This window comes from Syngnathoides biaculeatus, chromosome 13, assembly GCF_019802595.1.
Source record: "Syngnathoides biaculeatus isolate LvHL_M chromosome 13, ASM1980259v1, whole genome shotgun sequence".
Lineage (NCBI taxonomy): Eukaryota > Metazoa > Chordata > Actinopteri > Syngnathiformes > Syngnathidae > Syngnathoides > Syngnathoides biaculeatus.
In genome coordinates, this window is record NC_084652.1 from 8,371,153 (window position 1) to 8,385,462 (window position 14,310).

General features: G+C 41.2%; 2 protein-coding genes across 3 annotated transcripts in view; one reads left to right on the top strand and one right to left on the bottom strand.

The window, feature by feature from the left end:
• Positions 1-17: 17 nt before the first annotated feature.
• napgb (N-ethylmaleimide-sensitive factor attachment protein, gamma b) lies at positions 18-6,984 on the top strand. The gene is made up of 11 exons (XM_061840346.1): positions 18-175; positions 342-409; positions 1,640-1,724; positions 1,805-1,822; positions 2,446-2,586; positions 2,785-2,851; positions 2,914-2,984; positions 3,076-3,154; positions 4,293-4,372; positions 4,862-4,991; positions 6,273-6,984. The coding sequence occupies exons 1-11, from the start codon at positions 120-122 to the stop codon at positions 6,423-6,425; spliced, it is 948 nt and encodes a 315-aa protein (XP_061696330.1). The 5' UTR covers positions 18-119; the 3' UTR covers positions 6,426-6,984.
• A 2,689-nt stretch (positions 6,985-9,673) lies between these two features.
• Positions 9,674-14,310, bottom strand: part of LOC133510632 (piezo-type mechanosensitive ion channel component 2) — a 61,615-nt gene continuing 56,978 nt past the window's right edge. For both annotated transcript variants that reach the window (XM_061838740.1, XM_061838739.1), the window contains 7 exons: positions 14,098-14,245; positions 13,811-13,999; positions 13,624-13,716; positions 12,117-12,406; positions 11,969-12,048; positions 10,462-10,657; positions 9,674-10,270 (listed from right to left, as the gene is read on the bottom strand). In XM_061838740.1, coding sequence (XP_061694724.1) covers positions 10,018-10,270; positions 10,462-10,657; positions 11,969-12,048; positions 12,117-12,406; positions 13,624-13,716; positions 13,811-13,999; positions 14,098-14,245 — 1,249 coding nt within the window. In that variant the 3' untranslated portion in view covers positions 9,674-10,017. The remainder of the gene's footprint in view (positions 10,271-10,461; positions 10,658-11,968; positions 12,049-12,116; positions 12,407-13,623; positions 13,717-13,810; positions 14,000-14,097; positions 14,246-14,310) is intronic.

A 14,310-nucleotide genomic window follows, 5' to 3' on the forward strand; every position in this document is an offset into this window, starting at 1 on the left:
ACTGGTGACGTCACGCCCGTGTCGGCCCCCAGTTTAATCCAAACATCGACGACGGGACGTTCGCGGCCGCTCGAACCATCACCGAACTCCCCCCCCCCGTATTGGCGTTAAATGACAGCATGGCTGCCCAGAAAATAAACGAAGCCCACGAACACATAGTCAAAGCCGAGAAATGGTAAGCGTACTCGAATCGCTGTATCGCCGTCAAAGGGACGTTTGCTGCTCGCTACGCGGTGGCAGCTAAAGGGCTACTCACTGTTGTGGCTTCTTCCATGCGACAGTTTGACAGCTGAATGGATGCTTGTCACCGATCGCTTTCCCAATTATGTGTTTCGTTGCAGTTTAAAGACAAGTCTGACAAAATGGAAACCGGACTTTGACAGCGCCGCCTCAGAATACGCTAAAGCAGGTACTGTACTAGCCATTAAAAAACTAAGGAAAAAAAATAACACAGGGCACACTACACACGTATTTTTTTTAAAAAAAATGACCGTACCCAGAAACAAACAAACAAAAAAAGAAACTGTTTTACACTGTGCTGCGGACATAACCTGATGTCTATCGTAGTACCAAGACTGCCCTGTAAGGGGCAGCATTATACTGTCGATATAAACGCAGGTAGCTAAAACACGCCCCTTTTGAGGGTCGTTTATCAGGGGCGTGGCCAAGCCACTTCCCTGTGCGCGGCTATGACGACGTCAAGCTAGCAGGGGCAAAGTCATCAGCGCATTTTTATGTGTAAGTTTGTGGACGCCAAGAAATCCCAAAGAAACGATCAAGGATGCTGGCACATTATATTGTGCACAAAACTGTACAATCACAACAACTGACATGGGAATACCCTTTTAGCGATAAGCTTTTTTTAATTTCCTCTCCAAAATATTGTGTGTTGACAACAGGCACGTTGGTATTGACAGGAAAACGTAAACCTCATGAAATTCAACAAGTTACCGCTCAACTTAAATGACCATGTATTGTCTTTGTTGGAGAATGTAGACCTCTCCAATATGGCCGCCACATAGGCATGTCATTTAGCTGTTTTTTTGCTACAGCTTCTTTTGATATCTGTGGGTGGTGTGATGCCACAGGGCATCGAGAAAATAGAGGAAAAGAAGAAGCAGGGCTAACTGTTAGCAGTTTTGCAAAATTATGTTTATTAAAAGCTGTGCTGATGCAAATCGATGCAACAGTTATCTGTAAGTCATTACAGTGGTTTACAAACCTGAATATTACTGACAGGCTAGGCAAGACCTCTTCCATCACGCAGACCTGTTGAAAAATGTATTTGACGAATATGATCGTCAATGGTAGCATATGGTTGAATTCCAGCTGCGGTATGCGTGAACAGAAATCTATGATGTAGCAGTTAATGGAAGTATTCTAGTGTGATTATAACATTGAAAGTAACGAATTACAAAATGACCCATCCTTTATTTTTATTTTGCATACAATCCTTGTAGGAAATCGTTTACACCTTCGACCCAAGCGGACCCTTTTTCGAGCAGCTCAAGGGCGACAAATATCTCCCAATACACCCCACACGACAGAATAATCAAGTCAAAATCATGTTTCAGCCACATCGGACAATCCTTTGTTGACGTTGATTGCTACGTTTGTACCTCACGTCGCTTTCTTTTAGCCGTGTGCTTCAAGAATGCCAAGCAGTACGAGCAAGCTAAGGATGCTTACCTGAAGGAGGCCGAATATCACACCGAGAACAAGACGTATCCTGTACTCAGTCCTGATTCTTCCTGTGCCGCCGACACTTTTTCTTGCCTTCATTCCTTAACTTTGTTCCTTGCAGGCTTTTCCACGCTGCAAAGTGAGTGTTCTTACTGAGAAAAAAACTGGTTCCTCACTGTAATGAGTAACTTTGTCATTACAATGAGTAAGTTACTCATTGTAACTCATGAGTAACTTACTCATTACAATGAGAGGGCCAAAAAACCGCTACCTATGGGTCGTAGCTTATTTACCTGCTAGCAGTAGCTTCCTGAATAAGGGTCTTTTATACATGCACACATGCAATGGACTAGTTACTCATTACAACTAGAAAGTTTCTCATTGTAATGAGTAACTTACTCATTACATTGAGTAACTTACTCATTACAATAACAATTACAATGAGTAACTTACCCATGAGCTTATGTACCTGCTAGTAGTAGCTTCCTGCGTTCAGGTAGTCGTAGCTTATTTCCCTGCTAGCGGTAGCTTCCTGAATAAGGAATAAGGGTCTTTTCTACATGCACACATGCAATGGACTAGTTAGTCATTACAATGAGTAAGTTTCTCATTAGAATGAGAAACCAGTAATTTTTTTTTTGTTTTTTTTTCTCAATGTCCCTTTAGCGGCTCCGTATGTTTTCACACACTTAAAAAAAAAAAAAAAATTACACGAGACGTAATGCCGATTTCTTCTCTCACGGGTTTGTCCGTATTCCCCAGGGCTATTGAACAAGCGGGCATGATGATGAAAGAGCAGAAGAAGATGCCCGAGGCCATCCAGTACATCGAGAAGGCGTGCATGATGTACATGGAGAACGGGACCCCCGACACCGCCGCCATGGCGCTGGACCGCGCTGGAAAGTCAGTACGAAACCCGCAAAAACTAGCCACTTCATTACGTACACCCAGATGCAAACGTTGTACCTTCGCAATGAGAAACATCACCAGCTCAAAAGCGCCATTTAAGTCAAGATATGCAAAAGATTCACGCAAAAAGTGCCCAGCAAGGAGTTATTAAATACAATGTGACGTGCTGCTTGCTTCTATGTGCGCGCGCAGGTTGATCGAGCCCCTCAACATCGAGAAAGCGGTGGACTTGTATCAGAAGGCCGCCGGTGTGTTTGAGGTAATGATGATATTCCGGCAAATTCTTTACGTCTACGTAACCGTGTTGTCGGCCCGCCGTAGAACGAGGACCGTCTGCGTCAGGCTGTGGAGTTGCTTGGGAAAGCTTCCAGGCTGCTGGTGCGGTTAAAAAGGTAAAATGTGCCCCCCCCCCCCCTCTCCCCTTCGCCGTCGTCGTCGTTGCTAACGGATTTGTGGGATGTTTCCGTACGTGTGTGCGAAAAGGTTGGACGAAGCTGCCGTGGCTCTGCAGAAAGAGAAGAACATGTACAAGGAGATTGAAAATTTTCCAATGTGCTTCAAGGTGAGTCTTCTTGCACCGTAGAAAGCGGTGGGAGGGGCGGGTGGAGGGGGGGGGGGCTTTGTTTCAGGGTGTAGAGCAGGGGTGTCAAACTCATTTTTGTAGCAGGCCACATTGTAGTTATGGTTTTTCATCGGAGGGCCTTTATGACTGTGAAATTATAAAAATCTCTGACCACCTAATCACATTTACACGTGGATTTTATGAAGTAGTTTTGGAATCATAAATCAAAAGAAGGGTTTTTCAACCATTTTTTGATGTTTGGCAACACAAAAATGCTTGCAATATCTCAATATTATCATTTGAGATCCAACAATAGCAAGTTTTGGTGCAGATTTTAGCAAAAATCGCGGAAGTTGTTACACATGATTTGCCTCCGCGGGCCACATAAAAATCACGTGGGGGGCCGGATCTAGCCCCCGGGCCTGGAGTTTGACACCTGTGGCGTAGAGGTCTGCCGAGGCCAAATTAAGTCAGAATTTCTCGGCTCCAATACAATCCGTTCGGTGACGCTCATTTTAAATTTTAAATTAGCTTTTCAATAAAAATTAAATTAATCTCTTTTGCCCTTTTAAAGTATTTTGAGTATATCAGATTATTTTCAGTCATATTTTTAACTAATTTGCAAATGTAATCCATTAATGAGAATGTCAAAGCAATATAACTTTTCCTAAACTTTGAATGACACATCACGACGCCATCCATCCATTTTCCAAGATGCTTATCCTCACAAAGGTTGCAGGAGTGCTGGCGTTTCAGAAAAAAAAGTTAGCGATAAAATAAATAAATTTAATAAAAAAAAATATTGCATTATTTTTATAGCTAAATTTTTTTGCCATTTAAATTGTCATCCGCAGTAAATGAAGCATGATATACTTATAACTATATATATATATATATATATATATATATATACACACATATATATAGATAGGGATATATCATAACTGTATTTTTTTCTCATGAAAGATATTTTAATAGCATTGCAGGCATTGCATTTTTGTTTATTTTAATTTAGCTGCCACTGTACAATAAGACGTGATTAACCTACATACCCGGAACACAATAAATGACGGTCAGAATAATAACAATCCAAAATATTGTCATGATAACGAGGCGCACGATTGGTGTTTTTGTCCAGAAAACGACGGCTCAGGTGCTGATCCACCTTCACCGGGGTGACTACGTGGCGGCTGACAAGTGCGTCAGAGAGAGTTACAGGTGGGATGTGTTGACATTTTGCCCCCCCCCCCCCCCACATAAAAAAAAATATCTGAAGATCTTGATAAAAGTTTTGATGTTCTTGCATCAAAATAATAAAAGGATTAAGAAAGCAAAAATGATTGGTGCTTGCGTAAAGGCACCATGGGCTAACTGAACCATAATTTCCACCCCCCTCCCAGAAAGACTTTTCAAATGAGCTCAGCTGATCTGTGCATACGCCGCTTCCAGGCTGACCGCCAAATATGTAAACCCCCCCCCAGCAGCCACATCAGCAACTTAGCTGAATATTCAAGTACGCAGAAGTTAGCGATGCCAACAGTGTTCGATCCCCCTCATGTGCACGTCCGACAACACTGCAGCTCTGCTTATCTTTTGCCTATGACGCTCTTCTCTGTAGTCTACTCGGTGAACAGACACTCCAGAGACATAAATATTCATATGCAAGCCGTACAAAATTAGTTTTCACTTTTGTTTTGTGCTACGCAGCCTGCCGGGCTACAGCGGCAGTGAAGATTGCGTCGCCATGGAGACGCTGCTGCAGGGCTACGACGAGCAGGACGAGGATCAAGTTTACCGCGTGTGCAACTCGCCTCTGCTCAAGTACATGGACAACGACGTGAGTACCTGAGTCGATGTAGTTCATCCACCCATCTATTTTTCTGAGCCGCTCATCCTCACGAGGGTCACGGGAGCGCTGGAGCCTATCCCAGCTGTCATCGGCAGGAGGCGGGTGGGGTAGACCCTGAACTGGTTGCCAGCCAATCGCTGTCATTGATAGACCAAAACAGTAGCAAAAGTTCACTTCAATCAAGCAACGCATCCACAGATTATTGGCACCGATTTTTAACACTGACTTCTTTGACAAAATAATTGTCGAACCAATAATCCTCTTTGATTTCACCCCAAGTTGAAGTTTGTCAAACTAAAGTATAAATAAAACAAAGAAAATTACATGTTGTATAATTTAAAACTATCTAAATCTAGTTTTGCCTTAAGAAAGTCCACTAGCTTCATGCTAATACGCAATGCAGAACACCATTTACTGGCTCATGAAACTAGCATCATTGTTACAGTAGTTCTGTATTTAAGCAACAAATGTATTTATTTTTATAAAATAGGTAGCTTTTTACAATTCTGCCAAAAAAAAACAACAGCTTGCTTTTTAAAATTGTGTTAACAAAAATAGAATATGTGCTGACTTTTGTTCATATTTAAAAAAAACAATAAAATAAAGGGATCTTTTTTTAAAAAAAAAGTTTTTTTTTTTACATTGAAAAAGAAGTCAAAACTAAATTATTATTTTTACTTACAAAAATTGTCTTGTAAAGTACATGTAAGGGGTTACATTTTTAAGAAAATACTAATTTTAAAATGTAATTGTTTTTTAATGTAAAGAAAAAAAATCTTTTAATAAAAATAATGCATTTTAACATGCTGGTCCAAAAAAAAATGGGGTAACCTAATATTTACTGGCCTATTTAAAAAAAAAAATAAGAATTGGTAGCTTTTTTTGGAATGTCTTAAAAATAAACATTTTCTGTTTAAAATGTGATTTTTTTTTTTATGTAAAAAATTAATGCAATTGTTTTTTTAATTAAAAAAATGTAATGCATTTTAACATGCTGTTCCACAATTAAACAGGGTAACTTAATATTTGCTGGTCTATTTAAAAAAATAAAAATTGGTAGCTTTTTTGGAATATCTTAAAAAAATAAACATTCTATTTAAAATGTAATTGTCTTTTTAATTAAATTTTTAAATGAATTTTAACATTCTGTTCCACACATAAACGGGGTCACCCTAAACCCTTTTCAAAAAAGTGTGTTCTTTAAATGAAATACATTTAAAATAAAAATGATACCCATATTTAGATGTAATTTGTGTTTGCCACGTGCAGTACGCCAAGCTTGCCATCTCGCTGCGGGTGCCGGGCGGAGGAGGGAAGAAGAAGAAGGCCGCCGCCGCCGCCCCGTCAGGAGGCGGCGGCGGCGGGGACAACGCCGCTGTTGCCGGCGACGACGAGGACGAGTACGAGGGGGGGCTTTGTTAACCTTCCAGCAGTCAACTTCTTTCCTCTTTCAAAGCTTCACCTCCCCCTGCTGTGACGGCTGCAGTCGGCCCATGTTGTGCAAAAAAAAACCAAACAAAACAAACGAGACTTCCAGTAGATGTTGCCGATTCATTTTAAGGTGAAAAAATGTAAGCTGTATCATTTTTGCTCGCGGTGACGTGCATGTGTACATTTTACGTGCGTCGTAGCAAAGAAATGTGAAAAATGTGTGTCGCTTTAATTTATTCAGAGTCCTTATTCCCGGAACAACAATATTGCACCCAATGCATGATTCTACAAGCTTGACATAACGCAAATAAATAAAAACAGTTCAAAGGTCAACTTGTAAACAATTCCGTACGTCCTCCTCGTACCCGACTTCAATGCATTTGATCCTAAAATGCTGGGTCAGCTGACTGTTCTTAAAGGAAATAATTAAAGGGTGGTTTATTTCTGTGTTTTGATTACGTCGTGGTGTTGCCCATGTGTACATTCCGGAAGCAAATACTGTATCTGATGTATATACACGCAGATCAATAAATGATTCATTTGGTGGCATTTGGACTCTTGGAATTTCATCCACTGCACATTTTTCCTCAAACTAGGATGACAATAAATAATAAGCCTTGTAAAGCCACAACTTTATGCATAATGTATTACTTGAAATTGTATGCCTTTATTTTGTTAACTGAGTTATAGCTATCAGTCCATTCATTTTCTGAGCTTCTTATCCTCACAAGGGTCGAGGGTGACATGACTAATAAGCGTATAGTTACAACTTTATTCACATATTACCAGTTGAAATGTGACTACCCTTGTACAATTAGAACTTTCCTCTATCCATCCATTTTCTTAGCCGCTTATCCTCACAAGGGTCACAGGGAGTGCTGGAGCCTAACCCAGCTGTCAAAGGGCAGGAGGCGGGGTACACCCTGAACTGGTTACTAGCCAATCACAGGGCACATGGAGACAGACAGCCGGACTCACCATCACACCGAGGGGCAATTTAGAGTGTCCAATTAATGTTGCATATTTTTGGGATGTGGGAGGAAACCGGAGGGCCCGGAATAAATCAACGCAGGCACGGGGAGAACATGCAAACTCCACACAGGCGGGTCCAGGATTGAACCTGGGACCTTAGAACTGTGAGGCCAATGCTTTCCAGCTGCTCCACCGTGCAGACAATTTTTTTTTAAACCCAATTTTAAAAAAAATATTTATAAAATAAAAATTTTATTAATTATTAATTATATGTACAGCACAGTAAGTGTGTAAGTGTGCCTCAAAATATATTGCGGTACACAAGGGCAACATTAGTCCTTAACTTTTTTTATTTTTTTACTTTTTTTCCCCTAAAACTGTATGGCTTTATTTCTATAAAATTGCAACTTTTGCCACTTGTTTGCTTTTCTCGAAATACTACGTGCGATCCTTGCCACGTTGTCATCGCCACGTTGTCGTTAAATGGCAATTTTCCAATTTGATGACTTATGAGTACCTTCTGCTACCTAGCGGTTCTTCCCGGAACTGCAACGTCGACTGTCCACGACGTTTGTCGCCTTTCTCACTTCCTGCAAAGACAAAATGTGAGAAAACCGGAAGCTTGTCTGGGCGAATGTCTGATTGGCTCACCTCTCTCTTGTTGGCAAACAGAATCGGAGTGAAGCACCATTTTGTTTTTGTTGTTGTTTTTTTTCTTTTTTTTTTTTTATTGACGATCTCCATCACAGCCTTTATTACAATACACCTTCACATTTCACACATGTATTACGGTCTCTTATGCATTTGAAGTAAAAATGAACAATGTTGAAGTGCTTCTCTCATGCTACAATGTCCTCTAATGCATAGGTTTTTTTTTTTTTTTGCTTATTCAATTTTTTTTTTAGCCCTCACCCCCATTAAACACACCAGGGAACTTCCTGCTCGTCTCACTCATCCGGAAATTGCAAAATGATCGATTGGCAATTAAATCTCTCGGCAGGTAGACGTTACATACGCGTCAACTATTAAATAGTTCTAGCTGTAGTCAATGTGTCGCAAAAAAAAAAAAAAAAAAAACAGCATTTGAAAGAAGTGCTACCTGAGAAAATCGTGTTTAAAAAAAAAAAGAAACATTTCCAGAAAATCATTGGTCTATATTAATATTGATTGAAGTTAAAAATGACACTAGCCATTTTGCTATGAATAAGAAGTAGACCACCCAAATAAAAATAGTCCTTCACGTATTCCAACCTACATTATATATGTTCCAGAACATAAAATCCGTTTTACTGCAGTTTTTCCATTTTTATGTAATAATAATAGAAAAATGAAAATCAAAGATAAAAAGATGAGCAACAATATTTTTTCCTTTGTGGTTCAGAGAAATAAAATTCACTATCTTTTTCAGTTGATAAAACATCTATAATTTACTTCCACATTTTGTCCCCCCCCCCTTTTTTTAAAATACCAAAGCACACTTAAAATTGTTGTTTTGGTTGTTTCTGTTGACTAAAAATATCAGACAACTCCAAAAAGTTGTGCATTTCAAGATTAAAAAAAATTGACATTTCAGAGTTCTAACTTTCTGAAAATTTGGAAAAACAACCAAAAATAAAAAGTCGCTATTTTGAGGTAATTCTATTTAATATTATTTTTCATTTTTATAATTTTTGTGTTGTTTAGCTCTCATAAAAAAACAAAAACAAAACACAGAGTATCCAAATTAGTGTCAGTTCATATTTTTTACCCACTAGTATCAAAAAAGCCTGAAACAAATAAATTCCAATTTGTTTGGTCAGTTAAAAATTCTTAAAATCGGTCATATATAATCCCCCCCCAAAAAACAACATTGCAAAAAAAAAAAAAAAAAAAAAAAACTTTTCTTGCTTCCATTAAAAAGTTATATTTGTCTTTCGTTATCTCCAATTTTTTTCATTATTTTGGTTTTTATGCAAAACACAGATCAAGCATTTTTGGTTCTCAATCTCTTACAAAAATATCAAAAAGTTTGAAGAAACATTAAAAAAAAAAAACAATTGATAGCGGTAACATTTTAAAAAAGTAAATCGTTTTGCAGTTGTTCTCCAAGTATTTCTAAATCTTTGAGTTTGTCTGTTTTTTTTAACTGTCACCAGAAACAGATTTTTGAAATTTCTTTTCAAATGGAAATTTGATTCTGTTATGTGATCACAATGACAGAATTTGTGCTTCAAAAACAAATAAAACGTGAAGTGGTTCTCCCAAATAGCAAAACGACTTTTTTGGGGGTGGGGGTGGGGGTGGGGCAGTGTTCATGTGTTGCACCCGTCCACATCAGTCATTAAAAACTATTGCACGGTCCCCCGTTCCAAGCATTCCAGTCAGAGAAGAAGAAGAATTGTGATCATTTGGTGTGTTGAGCCCTTTTAAGGGTCCTTGCTTGAGCATTTAAAAAAAAAAAAAAAAAAAGTCTTTGGAGGTGGGAACTTTTTACAGCATATGATGTTAGGAAAAGTCTTTGTTTCATCCGCCGACAGCAGCACCAGCAAAATTTGTGCCCAAAAAGTCAGGAAAAAGTGCGGCCGGCGGGCGAGTGAGTCTTAGTGTAGAAAAAAAAAAAACCCAAAACGACTCACTCAGTCTTCTCCCGTGTCCACTTGATCATGGTCTCCGGCGAGCGGTAGAGGAAGATGAGCTTGGCGTACATGTCCTCCTCCAGGTCCAGCTCGCCCGTCTCGCGCACCAGGAAGATGTCGGTGCACAGCTTGAGGATGCGGTCCACGTTGGGCAGCTCCTCGAACATGATGGTGTGCGAGATGCCGCTGAAGAACTCTCGTACGAACTTGCCGATCACCAGCACCACCGACGCGTACAGGCCCATGATCCTGGCACGCGGAAACAAAAACGACAAGTTCAGCTACAAATTTGAATAGGTTGGAGAGAAATGACCCCCCCCCAAAAAAAAAAAAAAAAAAAAATACCGGTTCATGTTCTTTGTGTCGAGGAGTTAAAAATCTACTTTTGTTGACAAGCCACCTAATACGAGTCATTCCCAAATGTACAGGAGCGGTCGTACCCGTATCCGGCCAGAAAGCCGAGGCTGGGCGGGCTGACTTGGTCGCTGAAGACGTAGAGCTCCAGGCACGCGTCGTGGTTCTGACTCTTCTCGATGGGGCCGCGTTCCGTCTGGTTGACGATCCACCACTCCTGGAGCTGACGGTGGGCCGTCTTCACTTGATGCAGGCTCAGGCTGATGTCCAGCATCTTCTTGTCTGGTGCGAACAAATGACACCATTTATAAAATAAAGATAAAAATCAGGAAACAGGAAATGAAGGTGGAAGTGAAAAAAAATAAAAGCATATTTTGATGACATTTCTGAGCAGTGAGAAGAACCTCTCATTTAGAACGTTGCGCTGACCTTCACAACAACAAAAAAGAACACATAGAAGGGGAGGATGTATTGGGAAAAAAAAAAACATATGAATCATCTTTATTTTGCCAAATAACATAATTCCTGGCCTATATAGTACACCTGATTATAAGCATCACCCAGTACATTTGAAAAGGAAATACCATTTGATACATACATAAGCCGCACCTGTGTAAAAGTCGCAAGTGCCCACATTGAAACAGACATTGAAAGACGAGATATTTACAAAGATGATACAGAGAAAGTTTAACGCTAGCGCCGGCCTAACGCTAACGCTAGCGCCGACCAAACGCTAACGCTAGCGCCGGCCTAACTCTAACGCTAGCGCCGCCCTAACAGGGCTGGTTAAGAAATACGACACGGCAGTAACACGCTAGCGCAGCGCTAACAGGGCCGGACCGGTGAAAGTCACTTCCTTGGCACATATACTGAATTTGGTCTCACTCTTACCTTTTCCACTTGAATGCCCCCTTGCGGCCGTTAGAAAAAATGCCCAAATTAGCCGCATCACCGCATAAACCGCAGGGTTGAAAGCGTGTGAAAAAAGTCGCGGCTTATAGGATGGAAATCACGGTATGTAAAAAACGCACAAGAAATTTGGTTGCTTTCATATTGATTCGGGAAGAGCCGTGTTGGTGGTGCTAAAATTCTCCAAATCAGGAAAAAAAAAGAGCAGTGGACAGTCAGGAAGTGGAGGTGAAATCATAAAATAAAAAAGCCTTACACCACTTCTGGTATTATAACTGTGGTTAGACGAGAGTTGTCACGGAATTCAAAACGCGAGCCACCAACCACAAAAACGAAGGAAGTGGTGGAAGTGATATTTAGAAATTGGCCATTCCAAAAAAAAATGTGGCGGTTCCATATTAAATAGGGAAGAACAAACGGAATTTAAAAAAAAAAAAAAATAGCCAGCAATCATAATATTACAAGTCATGAAGTGGGGCTAAAATTCAAAATAAAAGCCAGAAAATACAAAAATAATGGTGGCAGGAAGTGGGGGTGAAAAGTCCCTGAAAAAATATGCAAGCACACTCTAGAGCAGTGTCGAAGAATTTTGGAGGCAGGAAATGTAGGTAAAATGGGGGGGGGGGTATGATAACAGCAATGAGACAGGAAGTAGAAGTGAAATGGCCAAAATACAGCGTCTACCTTTGTACAGCTGCTCGACGGGCTTGGCGTCCGAGTCGCTGGGGGCTCTGATGTAGCGCGGGAAGATGTTTTTGAGGGTCCTGCGTGTCGAAAAGACAACGTGAGCGGGATCCGCGGGCTCTCGGCTCGCGGCTGTCGGTCCACTCACACGTGCGAGCGGCTGTCGTTTCCGCTGAGCAGCAGAACCAGCTGCTTCTTGGTGTCCTTGCCCAGGTTGGTGACCCGTTTGCCCGACGCCGTCTCGGCCTTGGCTCCCAAGCTGAGGTTGCGCTGCACCGACCAGGACACGGTGATGGGGAAGTCCTCATCCAGGGCCAGCATGTCAATGAGGGTCTTCCTGCTCGGGGGGCTGATGGTCCACAGGGAGTTGGAGCTGCCCTTCAGCTCGGCGATCACCAGGTCGCCCGGCATGTAGCCCCCCAGCCACTCCAGCGCCTCCTGGGGGCGCCGGTCGCAGAGACCAAATTCAGTTTCTTTCATTTTTAAAAATCGTTTTGGGCTGTTTCTCTCACAATTTTACACATTCCCAAAAAATTATATTGTTATTAAAAATATTTTTTAATAATTAATATATTTTTTTCACTCCATTTTTTTGGGAACGAAATCTGAAACACAAAAATCACCATATACGGTGAGGTTTTCACTTCATTTTACAATCATTGTTTTTTGGGCTTTGTGTTAGTATCGCTCTCACTTTTCCAAGTTAAAAAATAAAATCTGAACGAGAGTTACATTTTGGAGTACGAACAATATGGTTTCAGAACAATTTTTGGTTTTTTTTTATAAAAATGACCATGAGTTGCATACTAATTTTTGGCTCAGTTTTTTATGCTTTTGCTTGTGTCGCATAAACATCACTGGTGGCGCACTTCAGGTATGTTTATTTTTTTCCGTTTTTGCCTAAAATGGCTGCCACATCCCACAATGCAAAGCAAAAGCTGTGCTGCATTATGGGATTATAAATATCACTCTACCCGTGAAGGCTAAGAAACGCCACAGCGATTTCCGAACCCACTCATTTCATCACCGGAAATTATGTTTTCCTCTATTTTGATACTGTACGGCATCTATTTTTAACCACACAAAGACCAAAATAAGGTAAATGTACCATAATTCCCGGCCTACAGAGCGCACATGGTTACAAGTCTCACGGAGTAGATTTGTAAAGGAAATACCATTTGATACATACACACGTGTAAAGGCCGCAAGTGCCCACATTGAAAACGAGATATTCACAAAGAAAGATGGTACACAGAGAGTTTAACGCTAGGGCTGCTGCTCTAACACTATTGCCGCTGCGCTAACAGAGCAGGTAAAAACAAAACAAAACAAAAAAAAAAAAACATACTGGTAAAAATCACTGAGAGACGGCAGTAACACGCCGGCTCAGCGTTAACAGGGCCGGACCGGTAAAAGTTACTTCTTCGGCACATATATTCCACCGGTCTCACTCTTACCTTTTCCCCTCGAGTGCCGTAAGAAAAAAAAAAGTGTAAATTCGCCGCATCAGCGCATAAACCGCAGGGTTGAAAAGCGTGTGAAAAAAGTCGTGGTTTATAGGACAGAAATTACGGTAATGTCATTCAGCAAGTGGAAAGGATTAATTTCAGCGCTTAATGTGCGAGGAGACTTTTTGTTGTCAGCGTTGTACTCACCTCGTCGTCATTGTACTGTTTCACGAAATTGGTGAAGTCTTTTTCCGAGACTTCCTGCAGTTGTTTCTGCTGAGCACTCATGGTAAAGATGGGCTGCCGTGGACACAAAAGTAAACGCCGTGATTGACTTGCTACTTGTCTTTTTTTTTTTTTTTTTAAAATCCCTCTCATCCCTTTCTTATCTCACCTGGAAGCCGGCCAGCGTGATCTCGAAGGAGACGTCCAGAGGCGGGTTGACCACGCCGGCCACGGACTTGACGAGCGACATGAAGAGCAGCGGGAACCACACGATGCAGATGAGCAGCATCACGATCATCCCGCCCATGCCGTATTTCACCACCTTCTTCTTCTTCTGGCCTCGGGGCTGAGGGTACCTCTGTTTGGGGGGTACCGGAAGGTGTTATTGCTCTTTGCAATCTCATTTTTTGCTCAGCCCCACTTCCAAAATGTCACAAGTGGATTGTAGTGGGGCACCTTCTCCGACTCCCGCCAGCATTTGAGGATGAAGATGTGCGCGTATATGTCCTCCACGCAGATCCAGCTGGACAGGGACAGCGACGTGTCCGTCCACACCCAGTCCATCACGGCACGCAGCTCGGTCAGGAACGGAACCAGACGGAACCTGCCAAAGAGGTGGTTTTTTTTTGTTTGTTTTCTTTCATGATTTTCCAAGTCCATCACGACTTC